The sequence below is a fragment of the Alexandromys fortis genome, unplaced genomic scaffold (genome assembly GCF_014885135.2).
Source record: "Alexandromys fortis isolate MF-2015 unplaced genomic scaffold, M_Fortis_MF-2015_v1.1 scaffold_157, whole genome shotgun sequence".
Lineage (NCBI taxonomy): Eukaryota > Metazoa > Chordata > Mammalia > Rodentia > Cricetidae > Alexandromys > Alexandromys fortis.
Genome location: NW_026068041.1, coordinates 1,090,402 through 1,117,981, shown reverse-complemented (window position 1 = coordinate 1,117,981; position 27,580 = coordinate 1,090,402). Strand labels below are relative to the sequence as shown.

The 27,580-nt window shown below is 51.5% G+C and overlaps 2 protein-coding genes across 8 annotated transcripts in view; both read right to left on the bottom strand.

Annotated features, from left to right (window-relative positions):
* Tmem184b (transmembrane protein 184B) overlaps positions 1-5,655 on the bottom strand; it is a 43,632-nt gene extending 37,977 nt beyond the window's left edge. The window contains exon 1 of the mRNA XM_050165633.1: positions 5,517-5,655. The gene's annotated coding sequence lies outside the window, so the exon portion shown is untranslated. The remainder of the gene's footprint in view (positions 1-5,516) is intronic.
* Positions 5,656-20,731: 15,076 nt separating this feature from the next.
* Positions 20,732-27,580, bottom strand: part of Csnk1e (casein kinase 1 epsilon) — a 36,500-nt gene continuing 29,651 nt past the window's right edge. For 4 of the 7 annotated variants that reach the window (XM_050165677.1, XM_050165679.1, XM_050165676.1 and 1 more), the window contains exons 5-10: positions 27,219-27,447; positions 26,432-26,602; positions 25,754-25,902; positions 21,743-21,935; positions 21,510-21,649; positions 20,732-20,795 (exon numbers count right to left, since the gene is read on the bottom strand). In XM_050165677.1, the coding sequence (XP_050021634.1) occupies positions 20,763-20,795; positions 21,510-21,649; positions 21,743-21,935; positions 25,754-25,902; positions 26,432-26,602; positions 27,219-27,447 (915 nt within the window). In that variant the 3' untranslated portion in view covers positions 20,732-20,762. Of the gene's footprint in view, positions 20,796-21,509; positions 21,650-21,742; positions 21,936-22,072; positions 22,690-23,378; positions 24,961-25,060; positions 25,180-25,753; positions 25,903-26,431; positions 26,603-27,218; positions 27,448-27,580 lie in introns of those variants that run through there. The other 3 variants (XM_050165680.1, XM_050165681.1, XM_050165682.1) reach the window with 3 other exon arrangements.

Below are 27,580 nucleotides of genomic sequence, written 5' to 3'. Positions count from 1 at the left end.
GACCCTGTCTAAAATAAATAAATAAAATTATTAGATAAATAAAATAAACTGTTGGGCATAGCGGCACATGCCTTTAGTCCCATACTCTGAAGGCAAAGGCAGATGGATCTTTGTGAGTTCAAGTCCAGCCCGGTCTATATAATGAGTTCCAGGGACAGTCATGGCTATGCAGAGAGACCCCTGTCTCAAAAAGCAAAACAAACAAACAAAACCTAAGTAAATCACGGAAACACACAGGATGTCCTGATCACCATGGAGGAGCCACCATACCTCAAGAACAGTCCTGAAGAGCAGAGCCATTAACCGCCCACTGTTCCATTTGCTTCCTCAAAACCACCTCAGCACCTCCTCAGTGCAGGCTTCATGCCAGACAGGACACCTTGCTAACTGCAGGCAGAAGAAGCCCCTGGACGCTGCATGCCAGCTGGCTATGTTGCTCTCGGGCAGCAGCTAGGGATGTGAGCACCTCTGCCTGAGTGCTCAGGCCAAGTCCAGTCCTGAATGCCCTCCACATGTGGCTCTGAAAAGCAGAGTTCCAGCGGTGGCTGCTATGAACACTGCCGGCTGGGGCTGGAGAGCCAGCTTAGTGATTAAGAGCACTGGCTGCTCCTGCAGAGGACCAGGTTCAGTTCCCAGTACCCTCATGACAGCTCACAATTATCTGTAACTCCAGTTCTTAGGGATCCAAAACCTGTTTCTGACCTCCCTAGGAACGTGGTACACAGGCAGGCAAACACTCATCCATTCAAAATAAAAAATCAATAAATCTTAAAAAACAAAACAAAGAAACGCTGCCCATGACTTCTCAGTGTGTGTTGGGCAAGACATATATTATATCCCACACTCCACACAGCAGAAACAGTACAGGAGGAATTAGGAGACAACCTAAAACTAGGGGGCCCACTCAAATCCCTCCATGGTGCCAACTCTGTCTTCCTGTTCTGGTCTCTGAGAAGCAGAAATCGCCTTCAATGAACATGCATGACAGTCCTGCTAGGTACTGTTGTAAGGCTATGCTTCTTAGGCTGGCCTTGAACTCATCCTCCTGCCTCAACCTCCCAAGTAGTGGGATTATGTGCAGCAATACCACAACCTTAACTATTTGTTGCTTTATAGCTTGGAACAATTATTTCAATAAAACAAAGTCTCACTATGCAGGCTGGCTGTCCTGGAACTTGCTATGTAGACCAGACTGGCCTAGAACTCACAGACATCCATCTATTTTGTCCCTGTCTCCAGAGAGCTGGGATTAAAGGCATGTGCCACTATGCCTGACTACCTTAATTTTTAAAAAACATGAATTACAGCTGGTAAGCAACCTGCCCAAGGACACGGTGCTAACAAAAGCATGGATATGACCTGCAACTCCTCACTCTCTTTCCAGGTCACCAGAAGGCTCAGCTCATTAGCTCCCTCTCTCTTGCTCTCATTAACCATTTTCAAACCTTCTATGAAGTCTCTAATTTTAAACTTTAGTTTTTCCATTACTATTATTATTTGTGTGTGTGTGTGTGTGTGTGTGTGTGTGTGTGTGAATGTGCACACAGGAATGCCACAGCGCACATGCGGACGTCAGAAGACAATTTTCAGGAGCTGATTCTCTCCTTCCACCACAAGCTCTGGGGATCAAAGATGGGTCATCAGCCTTGTACAGCAAGTGCTTTTCCCACTGAGCCACCTCGCTGGCCCAGATTCCTGACCGCTCAACTGCCCATACTAGGGCACTCAACTGCCCATGCTAGGGCACTCAACTTGGTATTCTCCCCCAACTCTCATGCCATGTCCTACAGCCCACAGCCCCCGCCTCCTCACACAGCTGCACTTCAGCAGTATTCTGCAAAGACCCTCCAGTGGGGCATGCACAATCTCACAGCCTCTGTCCAGATAAGGGATGCATCTAATTCCTCACACTCTGGTAGGACTGGCAAGTCACTGTATCAAAAGCCAGCCAGCCAGATCCCTAGCAAAGTAGAGCAGGCAAGTCTTCACGGAGCTCACAGCTACACCCAGCTTGCCTGGCTCCATTACCAGCTCTATTCGCTGTACCTGAGTGCTCAGAGCACAGACAGTGGATAACAGACCCTAAATCCCAAGGATATTTGAAAGCTGGGATGTGAGAAGCTATGACCCCAGGATCCCTGGAGAATCAGGAGTTCTCCAGGAACTCCTTAGGAAAACAAGTTTGGGGTTGGTTCAGCAGGTGAAGTACCTCCTGTCGTGTGCGGCACATGCCTGTAATCCTATGCATTTGGGAGGATCAGAAGTTCAAGGTCATCCTCAGAAGTTCTGCCTGGAATACGTGAGACCCTGCTCAAATAACAAACCAATCAACCAACAGGTTTTTGTTCAGTAAACTCAAATGACAGAAAGCAGAAGAGGCCAGCAGGAGAGAAGGTAACCGTTCCAAGGGAGGGTCCAGAGGCCTGACCTGGGGCACAGTAATCTTCAGCCCAGAAGATGCAAAAGAAAACCAGATGCAGAGACTAAAGGGAAACCAGGGACCAAAGGGGCAGCAAACAGGAAGGAGGCAGGTCATCTTGGAGTTATTTGCCAGAATAACTCCAGAAGGAAGCAAGATGCAAGGTGATGATACAGCCTCGTAACACAGGGCTGTGCCTGTCACTTCCTCTCAAACTTTCAAAGGCTCTTTGTTGACCACACCAGGACCAAATCAAAACCCTCTGAGAAGAGAGGCATGACAGGCCTCCATGTTTGGGCTCCTGCTACCTAGAGGCCTCCTCTTCCTCCTAAATACCAAATCCCTAGTCCTTTGGGACCAGCAAGGCATCCAGCACACCCCATGGCAGAGGGGAAGAGCAAGATGGAGATGGGACCAACTCACCTGTGATCTGAAAGGTGAGCCCACCTCACCTGATGGTGGAGATGAAAAGGTAAGTCATGAAAGCATTCTGAACTGTGCTTGGCACACAGCAAGCACTCAAGAAACAAACTGTTGTTCCTATTGTCCTCTGGGCCCCTTCAGTGCCCTCTTCCTACCACAGGCAGAGCACTGTCTCAAATGTATTAGTTACACACCGGGCTACCTCAGCCAACCCAGGACTCTGGCCTCACTTCCCCGACAGCCAGCAAATTCAGGGCACACATGTGATACTCAGTATTTGCTGCCCCCAAAGCCTCGGCCAAGGTCCTGGGGCAGACCCCATATAGAACTCTGAGAGCCCAGATCCAGGCCTCCTAGCACTCACACCAAATCCCCAGTCTCATTTGCTGCTACTCGCTTTCAAAACAATAAAGGGCTGTACCCTGCCTTGCCTAGCAGCTTCTACTCCAGGGAGCGTACAGAGAGAAATGAGCACAGCAGGGACTGGAAATAGCACCGAGCCCCTCTTGGGGAGAGGACTGGGCAGGCCGGCCGGCAAACAGGAGCAAAACCTCGAAGATAGAATGTGAGAGAGCTGAAGACATGGCTCAGTGCCTGGAGTGCCTTAGCCCGATTCAGAGAGAGAGACACACACAGAGAGAGACAGAGACACAGAGAGAGAGAGACAGAGAGAGAGAGAGAGAGAGAGAGAGAGAGAGAGAGAGAGAGAGAGAGAGCAATCCCTAGACAGGAATCCAGGTCCACAGAACTTGGCCAATGCCCTGAACTAGGACAAGCTGGTCACTCACATCCTTCTCATCTAGAACCCCTTCTACTCCTTCCTAGTTCAACCCCACTGCCCTGGGAGCAACTGACAATCTGTCCCCCAGGACTGCACAAGGGTACCCAGGCCAGCCCCTAGACAATACTTAGAGCTTCTCCACCCACACTGGCCAGTGGGGTCACCATCTATGTCCACTTCCCCCGCAGATGGGGAGCCCCTAGAGGCAGGTAACAGGTCCGGTCCCTCCCTGTTCTACTCCAGGGACATCAAGGAGAAACTGGACATAGCAGGGACTAGAGATAGCCTGGCACAAGTAGATGCTCAGTAAGTTAAGGCAACCTGGCAAGACACAGTTCCTGACTCAAGGATGATGGGTTCCACCAGTCTATTTGTATCACGCTGACAAGTGAGTCTGAGTCACTAATGCCCCCCCCACCTGCTGCCTCAGTTTCCTCATCCACAACTATGCACAATACGTTACTCACACGGAAAATACACATGAAAACCAAAAAGGCCTTGAGGAATGTCAGTGGCCCAGCTTGGGCTCAACTGTCCTTTCCTGCTGAAGTCTTTTTCGCTGGCCTGTCCCCAGACACCCAGCTCTAAAACCCTCTCTGCACTCCTCTGCCTTTGTCTTGTGTTTCTGGAATCCCCGGAGTTACTTATTTCCAAGTCAGTGTTTCTGCCCTGCCACCTCAGAGTTCCCAGATGCCTGGATCATCCAATCTGTGTCCTGGTGAACACCACCCTTCCCTTCCAACTCTGGCACAACACAGAACTCTCAAGATGTTCAGATGTGCAAAGAGCCCAAGGGCCCACCATGTTGACATGGGAAGGGATGCTGCGAACAGCCTGTCAAGAAAGCCAGACCTCAGGAGGAGGCGGTGGTGGTGTACACCTTTAATCCCGGGGGGCACACCTTTAATCCCAGGTCTCCCAGTTTGAGGCCAGCCTGCTCTACAGAGTGAGTTTCAGGACAGCCAGGGCTACACAGAGAAACCCCATCTTGAAAAACAAAACAAAAAGAAAAAAAGGAAAGCCGGACCTCTAAGACCTGCACCTTCACTGATGCTACTGCTACCGCCGTGTGTGAGTGTGTGTGTTGACTGAGTCTGCAAGCATCAGCCTCCAGGGCACAGATTGCTACTTCTCTCCTTACGTACAGCACCTGGCAGCCAGATGAATAATACATGGCCCTTCACCTCACACACAGGTATCAGGCAGGCAGACACCTGCTTTGCCCCACCACAGCCTGCAAGGGAGGGAAGGATGAGATGTCCGGCCTCATACAGTCCCCCAGAAAGGCTACAGACTAGAAATCCGGGCCCATTCCCCGGACTCCCTTGCCTGGCAACTGCCTGGAGCCCCTTAGCGCTGGGTCTTATTCAAGCAAAGTGTCCAAAGGGCGTGCCCAGGAAAATCCAGGCACAACACATAGGTCGGATGCACGCTCTCAAACCAATCTCTAGGGTTCCTTTGAACACCGACATCCTGAGGTCCCCGGATTCCTATCTGTCCCCCTCCAAATTTACTTGACCTGTGGGCAAGGCTCTCACATCCCCTGTGTACGCTTGTACCGCTCCGAGGGCCGACCACCTGGCCAGGTCAAGGCCACCACACAGGGGACGGACGACTCGACGGCCGTGCCAGGCTGGATGCAGCATACCCACCGCGGCGCCCACAGTCCCACCGGTAAGAGGCTGGGCCCCGCGCCGCCCATCCCTGCTCCCCCATGGGCAGGTCCGGTTACTCTCAGGGCCCCGCCACGCTGGCGGAGCGGGCACACCCACGGGCCGCGCGGGGGCCTGTGAGTCCCTTCCTCCCCGCGGGGAGCCCCCAAAGACGGGCTCTCCCCAAGGAGCAGCCCTGGCTGGGTCCCCGCTCATCCCGCGCATCCCGCCGCCCGGGTACCTCAAGAGCCCATGGCGCTGGCGACTGCGGGCGGAGCAGGCGGCGCCGCAGCCCGGTACCTTCGCCACAGCCGGCGCGTCCAGAGCCCCGCCGAGTGCCGCCTGGTCGCGCCTGCGCGCTGGCAGCGCCGCTGGCGGGGGCGGGGCCGGAGTGCGCGACTGAGGTCACTCGCCGAGCCTTAAAGGGGACGCGCTCGGCGAAGCCCCACGACCGAATCTTGGGCTCTGTCCTCTCACAACTCGCAGACGCTCTGGGAGAGACCTAAGGCCCAGATTTCCGAGTCCCACCCATCACGGTCCTGGGATGCACAGACTGACCCGTTGGGTACATACTCTGCCCTGAACACCCGTGGGCTGGCTAGCGCTTCAATTCTCCGAAGCCTTTCCTGTGCCTACGCTGAAGGCGAAAGGAAATCTAGTAACCATTTGCGACGTGTAGGGTGGGTGTGGGACTATGGAACGGGCTTCCACGGAGCGTTTTGTGCAGTTGTTCAAAACGAAACTGCAAAGCACCAAGAGGCTTTTTCTTTCCACTCCACCCAGATCCCGTGGGTTCTGCCCCACCTCGTTCCAGGCCGCCTAAGTAACCAAATTCTGCAAGTGTCGTTCCAGTCCCCTACCCTATTTTGATCTGCGCGGTCCCAAACGTCTTACCCAGTTAACTGAAATGCGTAATATGCAACCAAGTTTATTTTTATCTCCAGCTCCAACTGTCTACCGACGCCTCTTACTTAAGAGGGCTCAGCAGCCTCCCCTCCCACAGCATTCCTGCTTCTCTGCTTCCGGTCCCTAGGTCAGAAGGTCTGGAATCATCCTTAAATCCCCTCCCGCCCCCATCCGTTTGGGTAGAACATTCTGTACCCCTAGACTCTGACCCCCTACATTCCACCCGACTCCTACCATGTGATTCAGGCTCTGACCAGGTATTGTGAACTAAGACAGCTCGGGTTTTCTAACCTTGCCCACTGCCAATCTGTCCATGTGGGAACTAGAGGGATTCCTTTAAAGCCCAGGTCTAAACGGGACAGTGGTGATACACGTCTTTAACCCCAGCACTTGGGAGGCAGAGGCAGGCAGTTCAAGGGCAGCCTGGTCTACAGAGGGAAGTCCAGGACAGCCAGGGCTACATGGAGAAACCCTGTCTCAAAAAAAAAAAAAAAAAAAAAAAAAAAAAAAAAAAAAAAAAAAAAAAAAAAAAAAAAAAAAACAAGGAGCATTCATTACACCCTGGGTTTGATTTGTTATGCCACAAAAATAAAATAAAATAAATAAAACCCAAGTTGCACTATAGCATTTTGCTCAAAAGCCTCCACTAGTTCCTCACTAGATCCCAAATAGACACCAACATCTTCAGAGGTCTGTACAGGCCCTGGTCTGGCATTCTCCTTCCCAAGGAATGCCTGACTCCATCTCCTCCTTTCCCTGGACGCAGGCCTCTTGCTGTCCCCACAGTCAGCGATGGCCTTCAGCTTCCATGCCCCTGCACCTGCGGGGACTGGAGTTTCCCCAGCCACACCTGCAAAGGCGTGCTTTGCTGGCTACACTAGCGAAGCCCAGGCAGGGTTGTTCTGAGACAAATGTCTACCAGAATAAATAAGGTTGCCGAGCCCCACAGGCACTCCACAACCAACATTTACCGAGCCCTATCCTATAAGCACATTGGCTTTTGTTTGGTTGGTTTGGTTTTTTCGAACCAGGGGGTAGCCCTGGCTGTCCTGGAACTCACTCTTGTAGACCATGCTGGCCTTGAAGGCAGAGGTTCGCCTGCCTCATACCTCCCGAGTGTTGGGATTAAAGGCGAAGCACATCGTTTTTATATTTTATTCTTCGTCTTCTTCCAGGAGAAGAAAGTTCCAGAAAGACGGTTGCATTCACATTTTCTTGGCAGATGTGAGGGGAGAGCACCCACAACAGACCAACGATGCCACACAAATCTCCCTTTATGAACCAGTGAGTTTACTGAACCGACTGTGGCAACATGGGTGAGGGCTTAGTGACAGCTGCAATGTGTGACTCTCGCAGCACCGCTGCCTGTGGCCTCTGAGAGTGTTGCAGTATTTAGGAGGCAGAAAATGAATGCAAGGGAGGGGCACTCCTGTAAAGCTACGGGGAGATCACTACCCATGCTGGGTTGGCATGACTTTTTTTTCCTAATCATCCATGCATCTGTAAGCAACCCTTTACTCTTTCTCCTAAAAGCAGCTGTGCTAAACTCCTTGGTTCACCAAGGTACACTGGGCAGGGTCATTCATGTATTCTGGGATTGGTGTCTTTCCTGGGACCAGGAAAAGTGAGTGTAGCAAGAGCAAAGATGTCTGACCCTTCGTTTCCTGATAGAAACCGACATGGCAAATGTGCAGAAAGTATCTGTAACATGTACAAATGTAATAGCTAAGTCCAAAGGGGAAACCCCAAGCAGGAAAGAAGGCAGCTCACCAAGTAATTAATAGTGCTTGCCCACCTGAGCTCGACCGCTAGGTCCTATATGATTGAAAGAGAAAACCGGCTCCTACAAGTTGTCCTCTGACTTACATGCATACATAGTGACACAAACACTAGATGGAGAGATAGATAGATAGATAGATAGATAGATAGATAGATAGATAGATAGATGATAGATAGATAGATAGATGATAGATAGATAGATAGATAGATAGATAGATAGATAGATAGACAATAGATAGATAGACAGACAGAGACGATAGATAGACAGACAGACAGACAATAGATAGACAGATAGACGATAGATAGATAGACAGACAGACAGACAATAGATAGATAGACAGACAGATAGACAGACAGATAGATAGATGATAGATAGATCCATACATACATACATACATATTTTTTCAAAGAAAAAAGCAAGGAATAGTAGCACACACCTTTAATTGTACCACTTGGGAAACAGAAACCAGTGGGTCTCTGTGAGTTCAAGGCCAGTGATAGCGGGACAGTCACTCAAAAAAATAAATAAGCTGGACAGTGGTGGCACACACCTTTAATCCTAGCACTTGGGAGACAGATGAAGGTGGATTTCTTAGTTCAAAGCCAGCCTGGACTACAGAGCAAGTTTCAGAACAGACAGGGCTACCCAGAGAAACCCTGTCTCAAAAATCCAAAAGGTAAATAAGTAAATAATCAGAAATAAAGAGAGAAAGAAAGAAAGAAAGAAAGAAAGAAAGAAAGAAAGAAAGAAAGAAAGAAAGGAAGGCATCTTTCCAACCCAGGTTTGAAATCCCTGTTTATTCACAACCTCCTGGTTCCCCCTCCAGACCTGTTATGCCCTCTAGGGCAAAGTCCTTGCCCCCAGCTCTCACCTCATCAACCCCACTTACAAACCAGACTCACTCTGATAGCTCCTGTCCTTTCCAGAGCTGTTGGGCCAAACCACATCCAAATCCAGATTTTTAGTCTCTGCTGGCCAGGGTTACTCAGGCTCAACTTACAGAAGCCTTGTCTGGCAGAGGCACAGGCAGGTGGTGGGTATTTTACGCATGAGTTGCCAGAAAAGGCCCCCAAGACAGTCACCTAACCTGGTGACCGAGGTTTTGGCAGATGGCACACGGGGCGGAGGTGGGGGTAGGGTGCGGGGGCGGCGGGTGTTGCGGGGCCTGTTTGCTCCTCTTTGAAAAAGAAGCTCCCCTCACCACTTAGGCTGTTTAACAAGGCCAGCCTTCTCTCCAAGTCTGCAGCCGCTACCCTGCTTCAGCCTCTAGGCCAATCTCCTTTACACCAGCCCATCAATGACGAAGGAGCCCTCAGCTCCGCCCCCTTTCTGGGACCCACCAGCTTCCTTCAGGGACCACAGCAGGTACCAGCTTCTTGTTCCTTTTCGTCCTGTATGTTCATTTATTCTGCGACAGGGACTAGAACCCAAGGTCTCTGCATGCAGGCACGCTGCTGTACCGCTGAGCCGGGCCACAGGTTTTCTGTCCTTGATCCTGTTTGAGACAGGGCCTCATTCGGTCGCTCAGTTCAGCCTGGGATTTACTATGTAGCCCACACTGACCACTAATTTACGGTGATGCTTTCCTTAGCCTCCCAGACTGTGGGGTTACAGACAGCTCCCTGTCCTTCTTGAGTTCATTTTTCCCTAAGGAAATCTTAGAAACAACCCAGCAGTCATGGAAGAAAGGCTAAAGAAACTGGGTGATCCACACAATCCACACAATGACATTCAATGTAGACATTAAAACAACAATCTCTCTCTCTCTCTCTCTCTGTCTCTGTCTCTTCCTCTCTCTCTCTCTCTCTCTCTCTCTCTCTCTCTCTCTCTCTCTCTCTCTCTCTCTCTCTCTCTCTCTCTCTCTCTCTCTCTCTTTTTTGGTTTTTCGAGACAGGGTTTCTATATTTGGAGCCTGTCTTGGAACTAGCTCTGTAGACCAGACAGGCTGACCTCGATCTCACAGAGATCCACCTGCCTCTGCCTCTCAAGTGCTGGGATTAAAGGCATGCACCACCACACACTGCTGGGATAACAGCCTTTATTATTACTATTGTTATTATCATCTTCATCATTATGTATGAGTGTCTCACCTGCATGTACATGCCTGGTGCCCTCACAAGGTGTCAATTCCCTGGAACTGGAGTCACAGATGGTTGTGAATTGCCATGTGGGTGCTGGGAATTGAGCTTAGATCCTCTAAAAATAGCAGCCAGTGCTCTTAACTGCTGAGCCATCTCGCCAACTCCCTTAAAATTGTCTCTTAATGGGGGCTGGAGAGATGGCTCAGAGGTTAAGAGCACTGACTGCTCTTCCTGAGGTCCTGAGTTCAATTCCCAGCAACACACATTGTGGCTCACAACCATCTGTAATGAGATCTGGTGCCCTCTTCTGGCCTGCAGGCAGAACATAGGCAGAATACTGCATACATAATAAATAATAAATCTTTAAAAAAAGAAAAATTTTTAAAAATTGTCTCTTAATGCAGTTGGAGAAAGGCTCAGTCCTTAAGAGCATATACTGCTCTTGCAGAGCACAAAAATTCAGTTCCCTGCTATGGACATATGAACATAATATCACTGCTATGGCCTGCATGGCATTGGCACTCTTGCGCATGTGTGCGTGTGTGTGTGATATTTATGTTTTAATAAATAATGCTTGCTTGAAGACCAGAGGGTAAAACTAAGCCACTAGAAGGCAGGCAGTGATGGCTCACACCTTTAATCCCAGGATTTGGGAGACAGAGGCAGAGGGATCTCAGTGAGTTCAAGGACACCCTGGGCTACACAAGGTCAATACAGAAGTGGATCCACGTGATGGTGGCTCACACCTTTATCCCGGTACTCGTGGGTCACACGCCTTCAATCCCAGCACTAAAGGAATATAAAACGGGAGGAGACAGCGCTCAGGGCTCAGTCTGCAGTCGCCCATCCTTGGTAGAGGTAAGACTTCTCCTATGACTTGGCTGTTTTGCTTTTCTGATCTTCGGCTTGAACCCCAATATCTGTCTCTGGGTTTTCATTATTCATGCTACACACATATACAAAGTTAAAAGTAATTATACAGTCTAAAAACATCGTCTCTCAACATGGTTAGCCTGGCAGTGGAGGAAATTACTAGGGATGGTATCATACGATAAAGGTCAGAAGAAGTTTGTGTGGCGGCCTGGCCTGAACTCTATTTTCCAAGGCGCTGAGAGGGAAAGGTCGGCAGGAGCTGTAGCAGATGGGCTGTCAAAGCATCCGCGCAAGTGGCAGCGTTGTGAGTAGTGATTTTTTTTTTTTTAATTTTCCATAATTTGTTTCCCAAAGCATGTAATATCTCCGAACTTAGCGAGGAGTTATTTCAGGAAGTGATTCCTTGGCCCATCTGTGTTTTCTTCCCATTGTACATCACACGTCATCTGTCTGCTGCGGAGACAGAGGCCCTCTGTGGGGTGGGGATGCAGGGTCACTGTCTCTCCGTAAGCTCCCGTGCCCGGCTCGGTAAAGAGCCACAGACAAAGTCTACCCAATACTGAAGTCCAGTGTCAGGTTCCACCTCCTTCCAGTCCATTCCTGGCTCCTGGTAGGAAGGTAGGGAGGGGAGAGCAGAGGCCTCTGGTATGTATGCTGATGAGGGGCCCGGCTCTCCCACAGCCTCTGTGTTATCCTTGTGTCTACAGGTACACTGTAGCAGACCAAGTCTGGTGACCAGAGAGTCCGTCTGCTTAGCAGGCAGGAGTGTTTCCCAGCAGAATGGCCTTAGGCCTGTAACTTTGTCCTCTGAGCCTAAGTTTCCCCACCTTCCAGTATGTCGCTGCTGTGTCCAGAGCAGTGGCTGCTGAACCTCCGATTTAAGCCCTGTCAGAGTCAAACCTTCTGGTGGCAGCAGACTGGCATCTAATACAAAGTAAGCTAAACAGATGCGATGGGCTAACTTAGGTTCAAGGTGGAGGACTTGAGGGCTACAATACAGGGGCAAACGGGGGGTGCCTTGCTTTTTCTGTCTCTTGCTCACTCTCCCGCTGTGTGTGTGTGTGTGTGTGTGTGTGTGTGTGTGCGTGTGTGTGTGTGTGTGTTGGCTGCATTCCCAGCTGGCCTTTCACCCCCTGACTGAGAGTGTACCCCTTTCCCAAGAATTCCAGTTGTCCGAGGATTGCCTAATTGGCCCGGCTTGTGATAAGGGTCCCCATCTCTGAGCCAATCATTGAAGAGAGGAAATGCCAGTGTGTGTGATGAGCCAGGCTGGACAAAGGTCATGCCTCAAGAGACAGTAGGTGGGGTGAGTTCTTCTGAACCCAGGGAACTCTAAAGGGAGATGGCGAATACCTGAAGAATGGCAGGATTACAGCTGAGGGGAGAAGGAGCATGGGGAAGAAACTGCCTGGGGGCAGGGGAGCAGATCAGGAAGTTGAGGCCACTCCTCTAGGGTCACCCAGAAAAGAAGAGCCTTGTGGGACTGAAATGCTACCTCACCCAGAGCAGAGAAACAGGAAGTAGGGCAAAGCCATCAGGATGGGGTGGTTCTTTGGAGGCCCATAGCCTGTACAGTGGCCAAACCACCTGGTTTGAAGCCCCGCTCTGAACTGAGGCAGAACAACCTTGGGCAAGTCCCTCTGTTTCCTCAGCTGCCCCAGAAGCCCTCTTTCAGGGCCAGTGCCACAGTCTGGTTACGTGAAAGCGTGCCAATAACATCAGCACTTGAGAAGCAGAGGCAGAAGGATCAGGAATTCAAATCCGGCTTTGGATACATAGCAAGTTCAAGGCTAGCCTCAGGTACTTGAGACCCTGTCTCCAAAGCCTGAAAATAAAAGGAGGAGAGCTGCAGCAGCTCCCGCCGGTGTCCCAGACACTTACAGCTCGAAGTAGGAGGACTGTCGCAAGCATGAAGCTAGCCTAGGCTACATGGTGAGTGCAGGTTACCCTGGTCTGCAGGGTGAGAGCCTGTCTCCAAAGAGAGGAGCTGGTGAGATGGCTCAGTACGGAAAGCTGCTTGCTGCCCAAGCCTGATGACCTGAGTTTAATCCCTGGAACCCACGCGTAAAAGGAGAGAACAGACTCCTGCAAGTTGTCCTTTTACACATGTGTGCACACAAGATAAATAAATGCAATAAAAAGCAGAGAAAGAAACATGAGGAGAGGAAGAGAGGTGACCAGAGAAGATAAGAGAAGGAAAGAATAGAGCTGGCCTGGCGCGAAATTGAGTTTAAGGTTAGCCTGGGCTACAGAGTGAGCATAAGGAGAGCCTGGGTTACAGGGTGAGTTTGAGGATAGTCCAGGCAACTTTATGAGATTCTATCTCAAAATGAAAAGTAAAAGAAAGGTTGGGTCTTTAACTCGACGGTGAGGTTTCCACTTGTTTCGCATACACGGGATCTTAGGTTCAACCTCCAGTACAGAAGGAAAAGATAAGAACTGGAGAGACGGCTCAGTGGTTAAGGACTAGAGTTTAGTTTCCAGCATCCATGTCGGGCAGCCCAAGACCACCTATAACTCTAGTTCCAGAGACCCTGACCTCCTCTTCTGACCTCCACACACACCTGAGTACACAAGACATATACAGACACACATACACAAAAATATAAATAAATCGTTTTTAACAAAAGGAAAACATTATTCATAAAACACACACTGGGCATCTCATTTGTGCAAACTTGTGTATGATATAAAATGTGTGGGCAGCTTCTTTATTTAAGATATTTTATGGGCACACCTTTAATCTCAGAGCTCCAAAGACAGAGGTAGACAGAATTCACAAAGATAGGTCTGTGTGAATTCAAGGTCAACCTGGTTTGCACAGTGACTTCAGGCCAGCCAGGGCTACACAATGAGATACTGTCTCAAACAAAAAATTACATGTATGTATTTGTTGTTGTTGTTGTTTTCGAGACAGGGTTTCTCTCTGTAGCCCTGGCTGTCCTGGAACTCACTCTGTAGACCAGGCTGGCCTCAAACTCAGAGATCCACCTGCCTCTGTCTCCCGAGTGCTGAGATTAAAGGCCTGCACACCACCACCTGACTGAAAAAAAATTTTTAAATTATTTTATGAATTATGTGTATGGGTGTGCATGTGTCTCTGTGTGGGTTTGTGCAGTTGCCTGCAGAGGCCACAGGGGTCAGAAACTGTATAGTTATAGGCAGCCATAAGCTGCCTTTTGTAAGTTTTGGGACCCAAACTCAGAAAAGGGCATCAGATCCCCTGGAACTGGAGTTAAAGATTCACAGAGCCTTGTTAGCTTAGTAAGCAACAGTGACTGCCACTTGACAAATGAGAAAACCGAGGCACAAGGACTCAGTCACCCTAAGTGGCCCTGCACACAGTGAGCCTAATGACAACTTGTGAAATGAATCTAGGACACGTTCCCACCCCCTGAGCTGGTGACCAGTCAGCATTAGAAAACCCAGGCCATCTTTCCTGCTGAAGTGGTGACATTTAGGGCACAGGTGGTCAATAGGAAACAGAACAAGGCTGCTCCTGGAGAACATCTGGGGATGGGTGAAGGAATCGGCGAGGTGAGCCCACATTGGAGACCCAGAGAACTCTCTGTGTCTCCCAGCTGCACCCATACCTGTCCCTAGAACCCTGGAGGGGTGAAACCCCTGCTAAAGCAGTCTGCACGCACAGGCATGCTAAGGGACGTGCAGGTGCAGGGTTGGGCTGCGCTGGCAGCTGAGAGGGAGAAACAAGGCCCTTAAAAAAAGGAAGCTGATGGCTTATCCTTGTCAGTGTGAAGGGTTTAGAACCTCTGGGTGTGACTCTAGACACCTCCAGGTGTGTCTCTAGAAAGCTTTAACTGAAGGGGGCAGCATTGTCCTACTGACCGGATAGAGGGAGCCAGTGAGCTGAGCCCCAGCCTTCATCTCTCCCAGCTTCCTGACTGGGTGCAGTGTGTCCAACTTCCTGCTCTGGGTGCCATGATGCCCCATCATGACGGGTCCAAATACGGTTTTCCTTCCTTAAACTATGTCTGACATTTTGTCACAACAGGAAGAAAAGCAACTAATAAAGGAGAAATCCCCCTGAACAGGCAGGGGACATAGCTGAGGGGCTAGGGGGTGTCCCAAGTCTAGAGTTGCCTTCATTTGTTAAGCCTTCTGCCTGCCCAGGTAAACCTGACTTCAAAGGCAAGGGTGGGGCTCACCAGAATCACAGGTGCTTTGAAGGTGCTGGATGAGAAGCCAGTATAATTACCACCTGAGAAGCATTCTCCAAAAGACAGGGAGGAGCCCTGCTGCTGCCAACCAGCACCGTGGAAGGGGTCTCCAGTGAGGCCTCCTTAAAGGGACAGTGTTCTCCCCTGCAGCCTCCAGGATGACTCTTTAACACCATCATGAGGGCTGTTTGCTGAGCATGGCCTACCTGTGTGGAAGGCAATGGGCTAAAGTGGGAAGCCATCCTGTCCCAGCAGCCTATGGAGCATGGGCACACAGCTGCACGAGACCCTTTCGTTCGCATCAAAGGAGCCATGAGGCTGGAGCAAGTGCATTTTGCTCTTCCCGAGGACCTGAGCTTGGTTCTCAGTGGCCTCTCTAGCTGCAGGAGATCTGACACCTTCTTCTGGCCTTGAGGGCACCTGCACACATATGTGGTGTACTCCCACAGACACATACACTCAAATATATATATATATATATATATATATATATATATATATATACACACATATATACATATATATACATATATATGTATTTGGTTTTTGGCACAGGGTTTCTCTGTATAATATAGTCCTGGCTGTCTTGGAACTTGCTCTATAGACTACTTTGGCCTCAAATTCAGATACTTGCCTGCCTCTGCCTCCCAAGTGCTGGCATTAAAGGCATGTGCCACCACCGACTGGCAAAAAAAAAAAAAATAGTTTCTTTTAAAGATTCTAAAAGGAGGCTGGGCAGTGGTGGTACATGCCTTTAATCCCAGCACTCGGGAGGCAGAGACAGGCAGATCTCTGTGAGTTCGAGACCAGCCTGGTCTACAAGAGCAAGTTCCAGGACAGGCTCCAAAGCTACAGAGAAACCCTGTCTCAGAAAAACAAAAAACTTACAAAAACAAAAAACCCACAAAAACCAACCAAACAAAAAGATTCTAAAAGGAATCTGGTCAATGGAGACTTCTTTTCTGCCAGCCTCAAAGTTGCTTGAAACCACTGACATCACCTTTATTCCAGGCCTCCCTCTAGATGCTCTGCCCCTCCCTCAGAGCCCCTGCCCACTCCTAGCTTTCTCTCTATGCTCTCCTATCCTCCTGCAATGTAACCCGGCAGTTCAAGCGTCCTTGCCTCCTGCCTAGGTGGTGACCATAAATAAGAATTTCCTAGTCCTTCTTCCAGTCTCCCTGCCACGACTGTCCTCAAATGAGTATCTGTCAATGTCTGCTTCAACTCACAGAGGAGCTGGTGGCAAAGTCAGTACTGAGGTAGTCGAGCAAAGAGAGACAGCAGCATCTGAGAGACTTGTGTTCCCTTTGTAGATGAGGAAGCCAGATCTCAGGGACGATGTGGAGATTGCTCATGCCTGTCATCTTAGCCAAGACTGGATAGCTGTGCATAAAAGGCTACCCTCGGCTACAGAGTGAGAAGACACTGCCTCTGCCAGGTGGTGGAGGAGCACGCCTTTAGTCCCAGCACTCAGGAGGCAGAGGAAGGTGGATCTCTGTGAGTTTGAGGCCAGCCTGGTCTACACTGTGAGTGCCAGGACAGCCAGGGAGGTTATACAGAGAAATCCTCCCAGTAGTTAGGGCCACTACTGCTCTTGTGGAAGCCTGGAGTTTGGTCCCAGCACCTGCACCAGATGAAGGGGCTCACACTGCCTGGAACTGTCAGCTCCAAAGTATCCAACTCTTTCTGGACTTCTTGGACACCTGCATAAACATGTGTATACATTATACATGTAAACATTAGCTTGAAAAAATTTTAAAGAGAAGAAAGTATGGAGATACCTGCTGCCTGAAGGCGGAGACCTGAGTTCTATGCCTAGCACCCATTTTAAACCAGGTCTGGCAGCACACACCTGTAACACCAGTGCTGGGCAAAGTGGACACAGGCTGGTATCAGTCTAACCATCCAGAGAAGTCTGACTCTCAGAAAATAAACTATACAGCAAGAGGAAAATACTCAACATCAGCCTTTGGCCTCTGTGTAAGTTCATGCTAACTGCTTACACATTTACACACACACACACACACACACACACACACGTCCACATACACACTACTATGCCTACAGGTACTTGTTTTGTGTTTTGTTTTTAAAGATGACCTGCTTGCAGATAGCAGGAAGTAGAAAAACCTTCCTGGGTTCCGGTCAGCATCTGCATAAAGAGGCCTCAGCCTCCTCAGCTGCCATGGTTTGCCTAACTTCTCCCGTTGCCTCCCTACCCCCACCCCCACCCCAGAATGTCAAGTGAGACCAAACCTCTAGGCCTCCTTTCCACTTGTTTTCCCTGCTGGGAACAATGCTTTCCCGCTCGGCGCTAAAGAACTTCTACTCCCATTTCAAGACCCAGGGCGAGCATCTTTGTAACATCTCAGTACCATATGCCTTCCCTTCTTCCTTGGGCCCTGCTTGACCCGGGGCCACCTCTAGGACTCTCGTGCTGTCTGAGCGGGAACTCTACTCCTGAGACACATTCCAGCTCACAGCGTGTTCTAGCGTGGGATGAACCACTTCCTCACCTGAGTCTTGACCCTTGGCAAACATGTACAGGTGCCTGGCTACAATAAAGGTTCAGAGACTGGAGCAGGAATTCATTTCATTGCCTTGGTAGATGACATCCACAAGATGGGAATCATGGGACAATAGCCTTGCCGGGCCGTCACGGCTCAGCACAGGTGCCCTCTGTGAACTTAGCCGTGTTGTCTGCACTCTTAATTAGTCCTGACAGCTCTTGGAAGTGGACATCATCAACCTTACCTTGCACAAGAGGTATCTGAGATGGTGTCTGGGGTCACAGCATGGGTCACCTGGTTCTCTGGAATCCATCCCTGGGCACCCTGCTCCACCTCTGCCCAGCATGCCTCTGAGCCCCACTATTATGTTTGCTGCACGAGAGGCAATGACTCACAGGTGCATGGCTGCCCTCAGTCTGAGCTAAAACTTCCTGCTGTTTATTTGGCCTGTGTAATTAGCTGTGAGGCTGATGGGTTCTCTGGACTCGATGTTGCTTCCCTCGAGCATCCAGAGAGAGGGCGCAAGGTTGGGGAGAGGCAGGGTGGCTCAGACAGGGCTGACTCTGTTTTAACTTCTCTGGGTTTGAGCTTCTGTGTTTTGGGGAGACGGGGTCTACTCGTCTGCACCCCAGGCTCATCCCATCGAGCACGTGTCACCACACACCTTGCTCTGATTATGGCTGCTGTTCAGCGTGACTTTCATATATATAAACATTTCACTCCAGATAAATTAAGCCAAATTGAGGGGTGGAGCCCTAGCTCATTAAAACTGATGAGGCCGCCACACAATGGGTGATTTCAAGTCACATTTGAGCTCTGTGCTCTGACAACACACCCAGATGTATCCTAAGAACGAGGAAATGGATTTTTATTTACTGTGTGTGTGTGTGTGTGTGTGAATACACACACATTTTTTAAAAAATTTATTTATCTTCAAGGTCTCGCTATAAAGCCTGGGCTGGCCTGGAACTCTCAGAGATCCCACCTGCCTCCTGAATGCTGGGATTAATGGTGAGCGTCACCGCCACCACCACTGCCACCACCACGGGCTCAGAGGCTGCATTTAATAAGACCCCAAGTGCTACTGTGGACCTCGAGTTCTCAGAAGCCCCTGGATAGTACCACATGACAACAGGTCTCAATGACCCTGGCCACAGCCGCCTGAGGCTCATGGCTTCTCTCTGATGTGCTGTCCCTGGCAGAAACCCCGCGAGCAAAGAGGTGGACAAAGGGTGGCCTACATCACTTTGTCCTTTTCTACTTTATTACTTCAAATTAACAACCACAATAAAGCTCAAAAAAGTCCAATATTTACACAGGAAAAAGTACAAAATTCCCCCCAAAGTTCTTCAGTAATTTTTTTTCAGTTTTTTAAATTACAAAGTAATAAAAAGTTTTGCTCTTAATTAAAAAAAAAGAAAGGGAAAAAGAGGTAAATAAATTAGGAAATACACACACCGAGAAAACAAACAAAGATAAAATAAAGTTAAAAACCAGGTGTTAACCAGGAAGGGTAAATTCAACACTTAACCCTGACCCAGGGTCCTACTCAGAAGTCAGGCCTGGGAAGAGGGGTGACCACAGGTGACTGTCAGGACCAGGGGACTAACTGGTAAGTCAGAGCCGAAGCCATTTGGGAGCAGACTCCGTGAACTTGCCCTAAGATCAGATATGGAAGATGGGGCTGCCACGCACTGGCATCCGGGGACAGGTGGTGGCAAGGACTCTATGCCCTGAGGGATGTGGAGGTCATTGTCCACCCCACCTTGACTTCAGGGGGACGAGAACAGAAACTTGGCTAGGTAGGCGTGGCAGCCCACCTGCTGCTCTGGAAAAGACAAGTCACACACACACTCACACACACACACACTCACACATGCACAAGGCATCATGGCCCACCACCTCACCGCCCTCTCAAGATCTCTGCAGAGAAGTGATGGGAGGGGGAGATGGAGGGGGACCAGGATATTTAGGGGGACTCTGGGAAAGCCCAATACGAAGCTGGCCATTGTCACCGCCAAGGGACTGCAGCTGTGCATGTCTCCTTGAATCCGAGGCTCATGAAATCTCAAGGGTCTTTGACCGGCCAAATCACTCCCTGATGCAAATTCTTCAGGCACCTCCAATGGCTGCCCGGCACGTGCTGGGTGGTGGTGGGAACAGGTGGCTGGAGTATGACCCGATGTCATTATTGGAGTGTTGGCAGCCTTTGGGTTGGGAGCAGCGGGCAAGGCGAGGGGGACAGGAATCCTCAGTGATAGGACATCTTGTCTTTTTGCCATTGGAAAAATAAATCAAAGAAACAAAATCCGTTGTCGACTTTGTGCTGGGTTGTGTGTTGTTTTCTCCTTTCTGTTCATTTGAGTGACTGGTTCGTTCTGTCCTTTGTTTCATTTTGTTTCTAAGAAGATGCAGTGAAGACACGAGAAAGGTTACCGAGACGACAGGTCAGTGGCCTGGCTGCCTCAGTCTACCCAGCCACCAGATTCCCCTCCTTGTCCCTCTTGGAGCCCAGAGTCTGGTTTCGGACCCAGCACACAGTGCGCCACAGTCCCAAAGAGGGCACCACCATGCTCCTCTGTCCTGGTGGGATGAACAGTCATCCCAGCTACCTCACGGCCTGAGCAGACTAGCTGTGGGGGAATTTCTGCAGAGTAAACTGTTTGAGCTACTGCCTGGGAGCCCAGTCAATATGGACCAGAAGAGCCTGTGGCCCTTTCCCCCAAACCAGGCTAAAGGGTGTTTTACTACTTCCTCCAAAGCCTCAGACAGTTCAACTCCAACTCACCTTGGCCAGACGGCCTTCGCTGGGTATAAAAGCACCAAGGCTCGTTCTGCATCCTGGCCCCTTTTTAGCGTTGCACAAATTAGCTTATGTAACAGCCAAAAGGCAGAAATAGGCTAAAGCCTTGGACACCCACGTGTGGCCGATACCCTGGTCTCTCCTAGGCACCAGGAGGAAAGAAGAACCAAGGGTTGAGAAAGGTTTTCCCAGTGGTGCTAGCGTGTACAGATTCAAGTTCGTCTGTAAGAAGCCACAGCCTGGATGGCAGGAAGGGGAGGTCCACAGTGCCGCTTCTACTTCATGTACTACCTGTCTTCCTCCCGCTAGGGACCCCAGCACTCACCTAAGCAAACACTGGTCCGTGGCGGCTCTCCTCATTTCCCAAGATGGTCAAATGGCACGCTTGTCTTCAAGAGGGGCCCGGGAGATAAGGGGGAAGAATCAAGTCAACTAAGTCCTTAAGTAGCCAGCTATAGCGATTTCCCAAATGGCTCCCCACCTTGAGCTCCATCCATCATAGCAGAGCACTCAACCTAAAGGCAGACTGTATGACGTCAGAGGTAGGGGAGGTGGGGGTAGGGTGGCAATGGGAGGCTGCCGGAGGCTTTGGTGGCTTTATAGCTCTAAGCGCTTCAGGCAGCAAAGTGACTGGCTGCAGGCCACACCCAAACTGGAGGCCAAGATTGGTTCAACCCCAGGCCTGGGTCCACAGAAGCTCATCTCCTACAGGCAGGAAGGGGGAGATCTATCTTTGCCAAGGCCCTTTCCCTACATTCTAAGTGTGGTCATTAAGTGGGGCCGCCAGACAGGACCTTCTCACATCCCTTGTTGTTATCAGTGCCAATGGGAACTACTGAGGATTTCCTTATGGCAGGAATTGCAAACAACTTGTTTCTGAGGCCCCCACCGCCCACCCAGACTGGGTCCTCATGGTCAGTGCTACTGCTTACTGGGCTTAGTTATTTCTCTGAGCCTCAGTTTCTCACTTTGCTTAACGAAGGAGGGTCAATGAGCTGTAGGGCGATGAGAGTAAGGGGAGGGAAGAGACCATAAGGTCCGACCAACACCAGGAATACCTAGGTCCGCTATCTCCCGGAGAGGCTTGGTGAGAGGTAGCTCACCTGTGAGGCTGAAATCCGGGAGACCTCTTGCCGCCCGGTGAGGTCTGAAGACGAGACATTGGCAGGCGCACCTCTGTGGAGTCTCATGCTCACCTTCCTCTCCCGGTCGGCCCGTGAGATTGCTCTGGGAGAAGTATTGCCTGGAGGGAGGGCAGGAGCCAACCCTCAGTGTGGGCATAAGCAGTCCCCAAACCCTCCTGGGGCCCAGCCCAAGGCTCGAGGCCCCTACTGACCAGCCTGTTGGATGCGGGAGGCTGGGGTGGAAGCCACAGGCTCGGCTGCACTTCGGAGTCGGTTGGCAGTGGCCCCCGTAGGTGGGCCAGGGGGCAGGGCTCTGGTCGCGGACCCCCGCAACTGCCCCATCCTCTCTTCCCGTTCGTGTTCTCGTCGCTCCCGGTCTACGTCCTCGGGATTCCGGGCTGCACCCTATAAGAACGTGAGAGGAGATTCGCATCAGCCCTATGAGGATGCCGCACTGCAACCCAAAACCCTAGCAGGACAGAGCAAGGGAGGAGGTGTGGAGACCTTCACCTTGCTTCTTCCCATAGACCAAGAAGGCTTACCCTCTACCACAACGCAAGGAACCAAGCCGCCCAGCGCCTAGAAGACGGAAGTGCCAGAGGAGAAGCAGAGAGAGCTCAGCCTGACCAGGTTGGCATCTCCAGGACGACCAAAGGGACTTGGTCCTTCCAACCGGGCTCCCTGTGTTCCCAACCAAGCAGGAAAAGCATTCAGAGGCCCAACTAGCTGAGAGATAGACCACAGCCAGAGAAGAAAGGGCAGGTTCAGAGTCTCAACTCCAGTGACAGCAGAGCCAGTTCTCTGCCAAGGTCCCCTGGTGCCCAATCATAAGGCCACCTTTTCCTGGCTCCCAGATCTGCTACTCCTACTATGGAGTCACAGCCAGGAGACCTAGGGAGTCCATTAATGTTACCTGGAAGCCCAGGGGACGAAAGAAGCCAGGCTAGATGTTCCACGGAGCAAGAAGGCCCTCAGGCAAAGCTAGAGAAGGTGCCTTGAGCCCCCAAGGGCCTGTCCTCCAAGGTGCTACCCCGAGTACAAGAAGGGAGAAAGGACCAGAAAGCAATGCAGCGTGGGAACAGTGCCTGGCCAAGTTACCTAGCTGGTCCTGAGGCCGTCCACAGGGAAGGGCAGGGGGCTGGCGGGAGGGGGGCCGCATCTGTGGAGGAGAGAGCTACAGGCTGAGATGGGAGCCTGCTCACGGCCATGGGGTCTGGGCTCTGCAAACCCATGACTTTACAGGGACTAAGAAGCCCGGATGCTCTGGGCCATGGGGAAGGAGCTGTCTTCAGGGACCCCTGAAGGGAGTGGCTTGATTCAGAATGATGCCTCAGACCTACTGGGGTAGCCAAGCGCTCCTAACTCCTCATCTGGGCCCCTCTGAAGTGGAAATGTTGACATCTTTTGTCCTTACTTGACCTGGTCAGAGAACTTGTGACCTGGCTGGATTACACATCCGGTACAAAGCTGGGGCTAAACAAGGTCCTGCCACTGAGTCCCATTCTGTCCCTCAAAAGGACACTGTTCAGAGACCTGCCTTGGCCATTCCTAGTCCTCCACTCAGACACCAGGGCTTAGGACTGCCAGAGCTCCTCCTGCACACTGGCTGCCTGGTTCAGCCGGAACTCAGCCCAACCTGAGAGAAACAGGGGCTGTGGCACTCAAAGTCTCTCCTGTGGCAGCAATGACTTCAGTCTGAGGGTCGAGGAGGCTAAGAGGTTCACCTCAGGGTGCGGCCAAATGGATGGCTGGGGTCTCAGCAGCTCCAACAGGCTCAGGCCAGACATGGTCCCTCCCCCTGCTCCCGTCTACCCAACACGATGGACGCATCAAGAAATGGGCACCAGAGAGTTTTCATGGCCTTTATTTGTCCACAAGGAAACACAAAGTCAGTGGCAAAGTCACACGAGTGACTCTACACAGTGGCTCTACTGTGCAGTCGTCTGTCCTTGGCTGTGTGGTGTCTTCTCCCAGCTAGAACAGCCGCTGTTTTCTCAGAGAGACTTCCCAGGATCCAAGCCTCTGGAATTCCAGTCCCCTGGGGAGGCACAAGGAAGGTCATTCTAAGGTCAAGTGGCTCCTTCCAGTCTGTTGTTCTCTGTCTGTCCAGTTGAGCCCTGTCTGTCCAGTACTGGTGATGGCTTGCTTATTGCAGGGCAGGTGAGAAGGCCTGGTCTTGGGTTGATGGCTGTGAAAGCTTCTGATGTCTCCTGTAGATGTTCTTGATAATGGAGCTGGCCACGCAGTGACAGGGTCACACATGATAGAGACAATGGCTGTCCAGCTCTGAACTCTAGTGTCTGCCTCCAAGAGGACTTCAGGGAGAGATCAGGGACCAACAATGGGGCAGGGAGGGGACATCTGGCCAAGTTTGAGATTTTTGTCAGCTGGCCAGTCACACAAGGAGCACTGTGAGGAAGCCCCACAACAACTGTCCGCAGAACCTCCTGGAATAACAAATGTTCCCATTTGCCACGCTGGATGTAGCAGCAGCCACTTGTGGTCTTCTGAGCGCGATCTGGTGGATGACTGAGGAGCCAGAGTCCATTTCCAATTATTTCAGTGAATGAGAAAGTCAGCGCTACATGGCCAGAGGCTGCTAGAGTGGGCGGCACTGGTCTAGAGTACACAAAATCCATTCTTCAAGCTTCACTGAGAAGGGACGAGCCCATCCCCAAGCTGGATTCAGTTAATTTTCTGTAGCACGTGTCTGGAACCCAATGCTTTGAACCCCGTGTGATAAGAAGCGCTAGCCCCATGACCTTGCCTCCCAACATGCTCTGAGCTGGAAGGAGCCCCACTATCCACTTTTCACTCCAGCCCCAGAGATAAAAGGTTTATCCCCAAGGTCCTTGGCCTATGAGATTCCCTTAAAGAACAGGCCCAGGTCACTGACTAGGGCCCAGAGAGAAGAGGAGCCCAAAATCACTGTGCCCATCTTGGTGTCCAGAACACAAGGCCTATTTCATTCTTAACACTGCATGGAACGGGCCAAGGGCCACTCTGAAAAGAGAGGCACACGAGAACGAAGGGAAGGGAAGTGTTTAATGATCTCGGAATCAATACATAGGCCAATGACGAGGTCTCAATGGAGTAGGGTCCTGTGATGTGCCACCAAGCCCCTTCCAGGCAGCGGCATTGTCTCTTCTTCTGGCTTGTTCTAGTCGGTCCATTCCTGAGAATCCCACGCAGGGCCTTTTCTGTCACACCCTCTCCACTGAACAGCCACCTCTCTGGAACAGAGTATCACCCCCACCATCCCGCAGGATGTTTCCTCAAGCTTGGCTGAGATGGACCGAGATACCCCTGGCGGTGTCAGTACTGGGGCCCTGGAGTCCAGACCACAGGCCAGTATCTTTGGGGAGGCAGTGGCTCCACCTCCTCCACCGGCCTATCTGGGGGTCCTTGGGTGCCCAGGGGCGCCGGGCACCTGGAGAGGACAGAGAGAGCACAGCTGAGGCTAGGCCCTCATGCTCGCTGGCTAAGTTGCAAATCTTGGAAAGGCCAGGCAGGCTCTGGAAGGTCCTTACCAGTAAGTGGGCGAGTAAGTGGGTGAGTACGTGGGCCCAGCGCAAGGCCAAGGACGGGGGCAGGGTGACGCAAGAGCTTCGCTGTCTTGGGGCTGAGCCTGGCTCGAGGAAGCCCCCTTCTTCCAGAAGAGATGTGAAACAAGACATACAATTTCACAGATTCCGGGGCTTGAGGCATGATTGGTGAATGCTTCTCCCTAACCCACCCTGTGACCCTTAAAAGAGCGAGACAGAACAACTACCTAGTAAGACCCAGGGTCCTACAAACAGAAACAAAGTGGCCACTCTGACAGGGTCCAGGCTGGCCACGGAGGCCTCAGAAAGGGCGGCCACTTGGGATGCGCAGAAAAGTAGCAGGAAAGTGCAGACAGCTATCAGGGCAGCGGGGGGTCCGTCCAACACCACCCATGAACCACAGGTCCCCAAAAGGGACCAAAGGTCAGGCCAGGTTCTTTTCCACCTGGCGGGTGGTGGTGCCTTCCCTGGGCCCTGCCCCCTGTGGCGGCACACCCTGTCTAGGCCAAGCAGGCTGCAGACGAGGGGTTCCGGGACCCCCGCAAGTTCATCCACACTGTCCAGCTGGTACCTCCCATCTAATGGGAGCCCCGCCCCCCACCAGGTCACCCTGACCTTATGAGTCAGAGCGTGCCCTGTCCAGTCCCCCAAGCCCGCCTTGGCCTGCCGGTGACTCACGAATTTGAGCATGTTCCAGTCGAAGACGTAGTCGTAGGAGAAACCCTGCCGGTGAAAGAGGTTGCGGAAGAGCTGGCGCAGGTAGGAGTAGTCAGGCTTGTCGTCGAACCGCAGGGAGCGGCAGAAGTTGAGGTATGTTGAGAACTCAGCTGGTGGGACACAGGGACAGAGGAGGCCACTGTGAGGCTTGCTCTCCTGGGAGCCTCAGCAGCCACCACTGTCCTAGGCACCCACTGACCCTGCAGCAGCATCACTCTAAGAGGGGCAGGATGAAGGATGAATAGAGCACGGCCCGCTCTGAAGCAGCGGTGCTGTGGAGTGGGCACAGCTCGCCACCTGTCTGACCAAGCACTCTGCGGTCACAGCCGCCAGGTCAATAGCTGCCCTACACTCAAAGACTGTTTGTTCAAGAGCCTGGTGGGATGCAGTCCCATCATGACCTAAATTTCTACTTCTTCAGACATCCAGGCTGAGAGTGGACCTTCAGGGTTAGGCAAGAGATGGGGCTGGGGACACCGGGTATGTAAGAGCTGGGTGTGGAGTGTGGGGGTTCAGGTATCCCAGCTAGCTCCTAGGCAGAGAGACCCTAGTGAGAGACTGTCATACACACAGGTCAGGGGTAAGACCACGCCCCGAGTTGTGCCCATAGAAGGAAATGCCATGTCCGCCGATACTCACAGGGGTAGCCTTTGCAGAGGACCTCAATGGGCGTTGACATCTTCTTCTCACTGATACGTTCATACTTCTGACGTTTGGTGGCTGCTTTGAGACCCTGCCAGGGCAAGGAGCCCAGGTTGAAGTACATGAGCACGTAGCCCAAGCTCTCCAGGTCATCTCGACGGCTTTGCTCTGCACAGGCCAAGAGGTCAGGAGCCACAGGTCAGGAGGTCAAGGGTCAGTCAGGCTGCACTTCTTACTGTGTACCCTGCCCTCCCCTCCTCCATGCCCGCTGGCTCCAGAATGCTCTGTTATAACTGGTGCCCTGTTCTCCTCCTATTCTGGACTGCCTGAGGCAGAGCTTTCTTGTGTCTCTTCCAGCCAGTTTTTCCAGCCCGGGTGCTATTTCACTCAACATCTGTGTGTGGGCACCCACCACCACCCCCTTCAGTGGCCTGTTTTGTACACACTATAGCTTGAGACAGGGCTGGGGTCAAATCCCGCTCCGGAATTCATTAAGCTGCCTGCCCTTAAACAGCCATGCTAAACATCTGGGCTTGCATTTCTCATAGAGACAAATGAGGAAACACTGCCACCCACTCGAGTGGACTGCCAAGGTAGACAAAATATACACAGATCTGCTTATGAAAGGGTCCATACGGAACAAGTCCAGACCCGGGCCTGACAGGGTGGGGAGCTTCTCAGTAAGGCGCCCCAGAAGAACCCCTAGGGTCACCGACCCAGGTAGGAGCATAAGCTCATCCTGGCCAGCAGCCACAGCATTCTTGCTCATGCCCAGCCCACTCACCGATGCCCAGGTGAGTGTTGATGGAGGCATAGCGGGCAGTGCCAGTCAGGTTCTTGTTTTCCCGGTAGGGGATATGCTGGTGGGTGCGGGCATCACGGTATTTCTTGGCCAGGCCGAAGTCAATGATGTAGACCAAGTTGCCTTTCTTCCCCAGGCCCATGAGGAAGTTGTCCGGCTTCACGTCCCGGTGGATGAAGTTCTTGGAGTGGATGTACTCGATGCGGCTGATCTGGGGGAGGTGGAGACAGCAGTCACTCCACACAGAGTTGCCATATTACACAAGGCCCCTTGCTCTGGCCCGGGGGAGAGATCTAGCCTCAGTATGAAGTGTGGTTTCAAGGGGTGGCCAGGCCTCCCCAAGC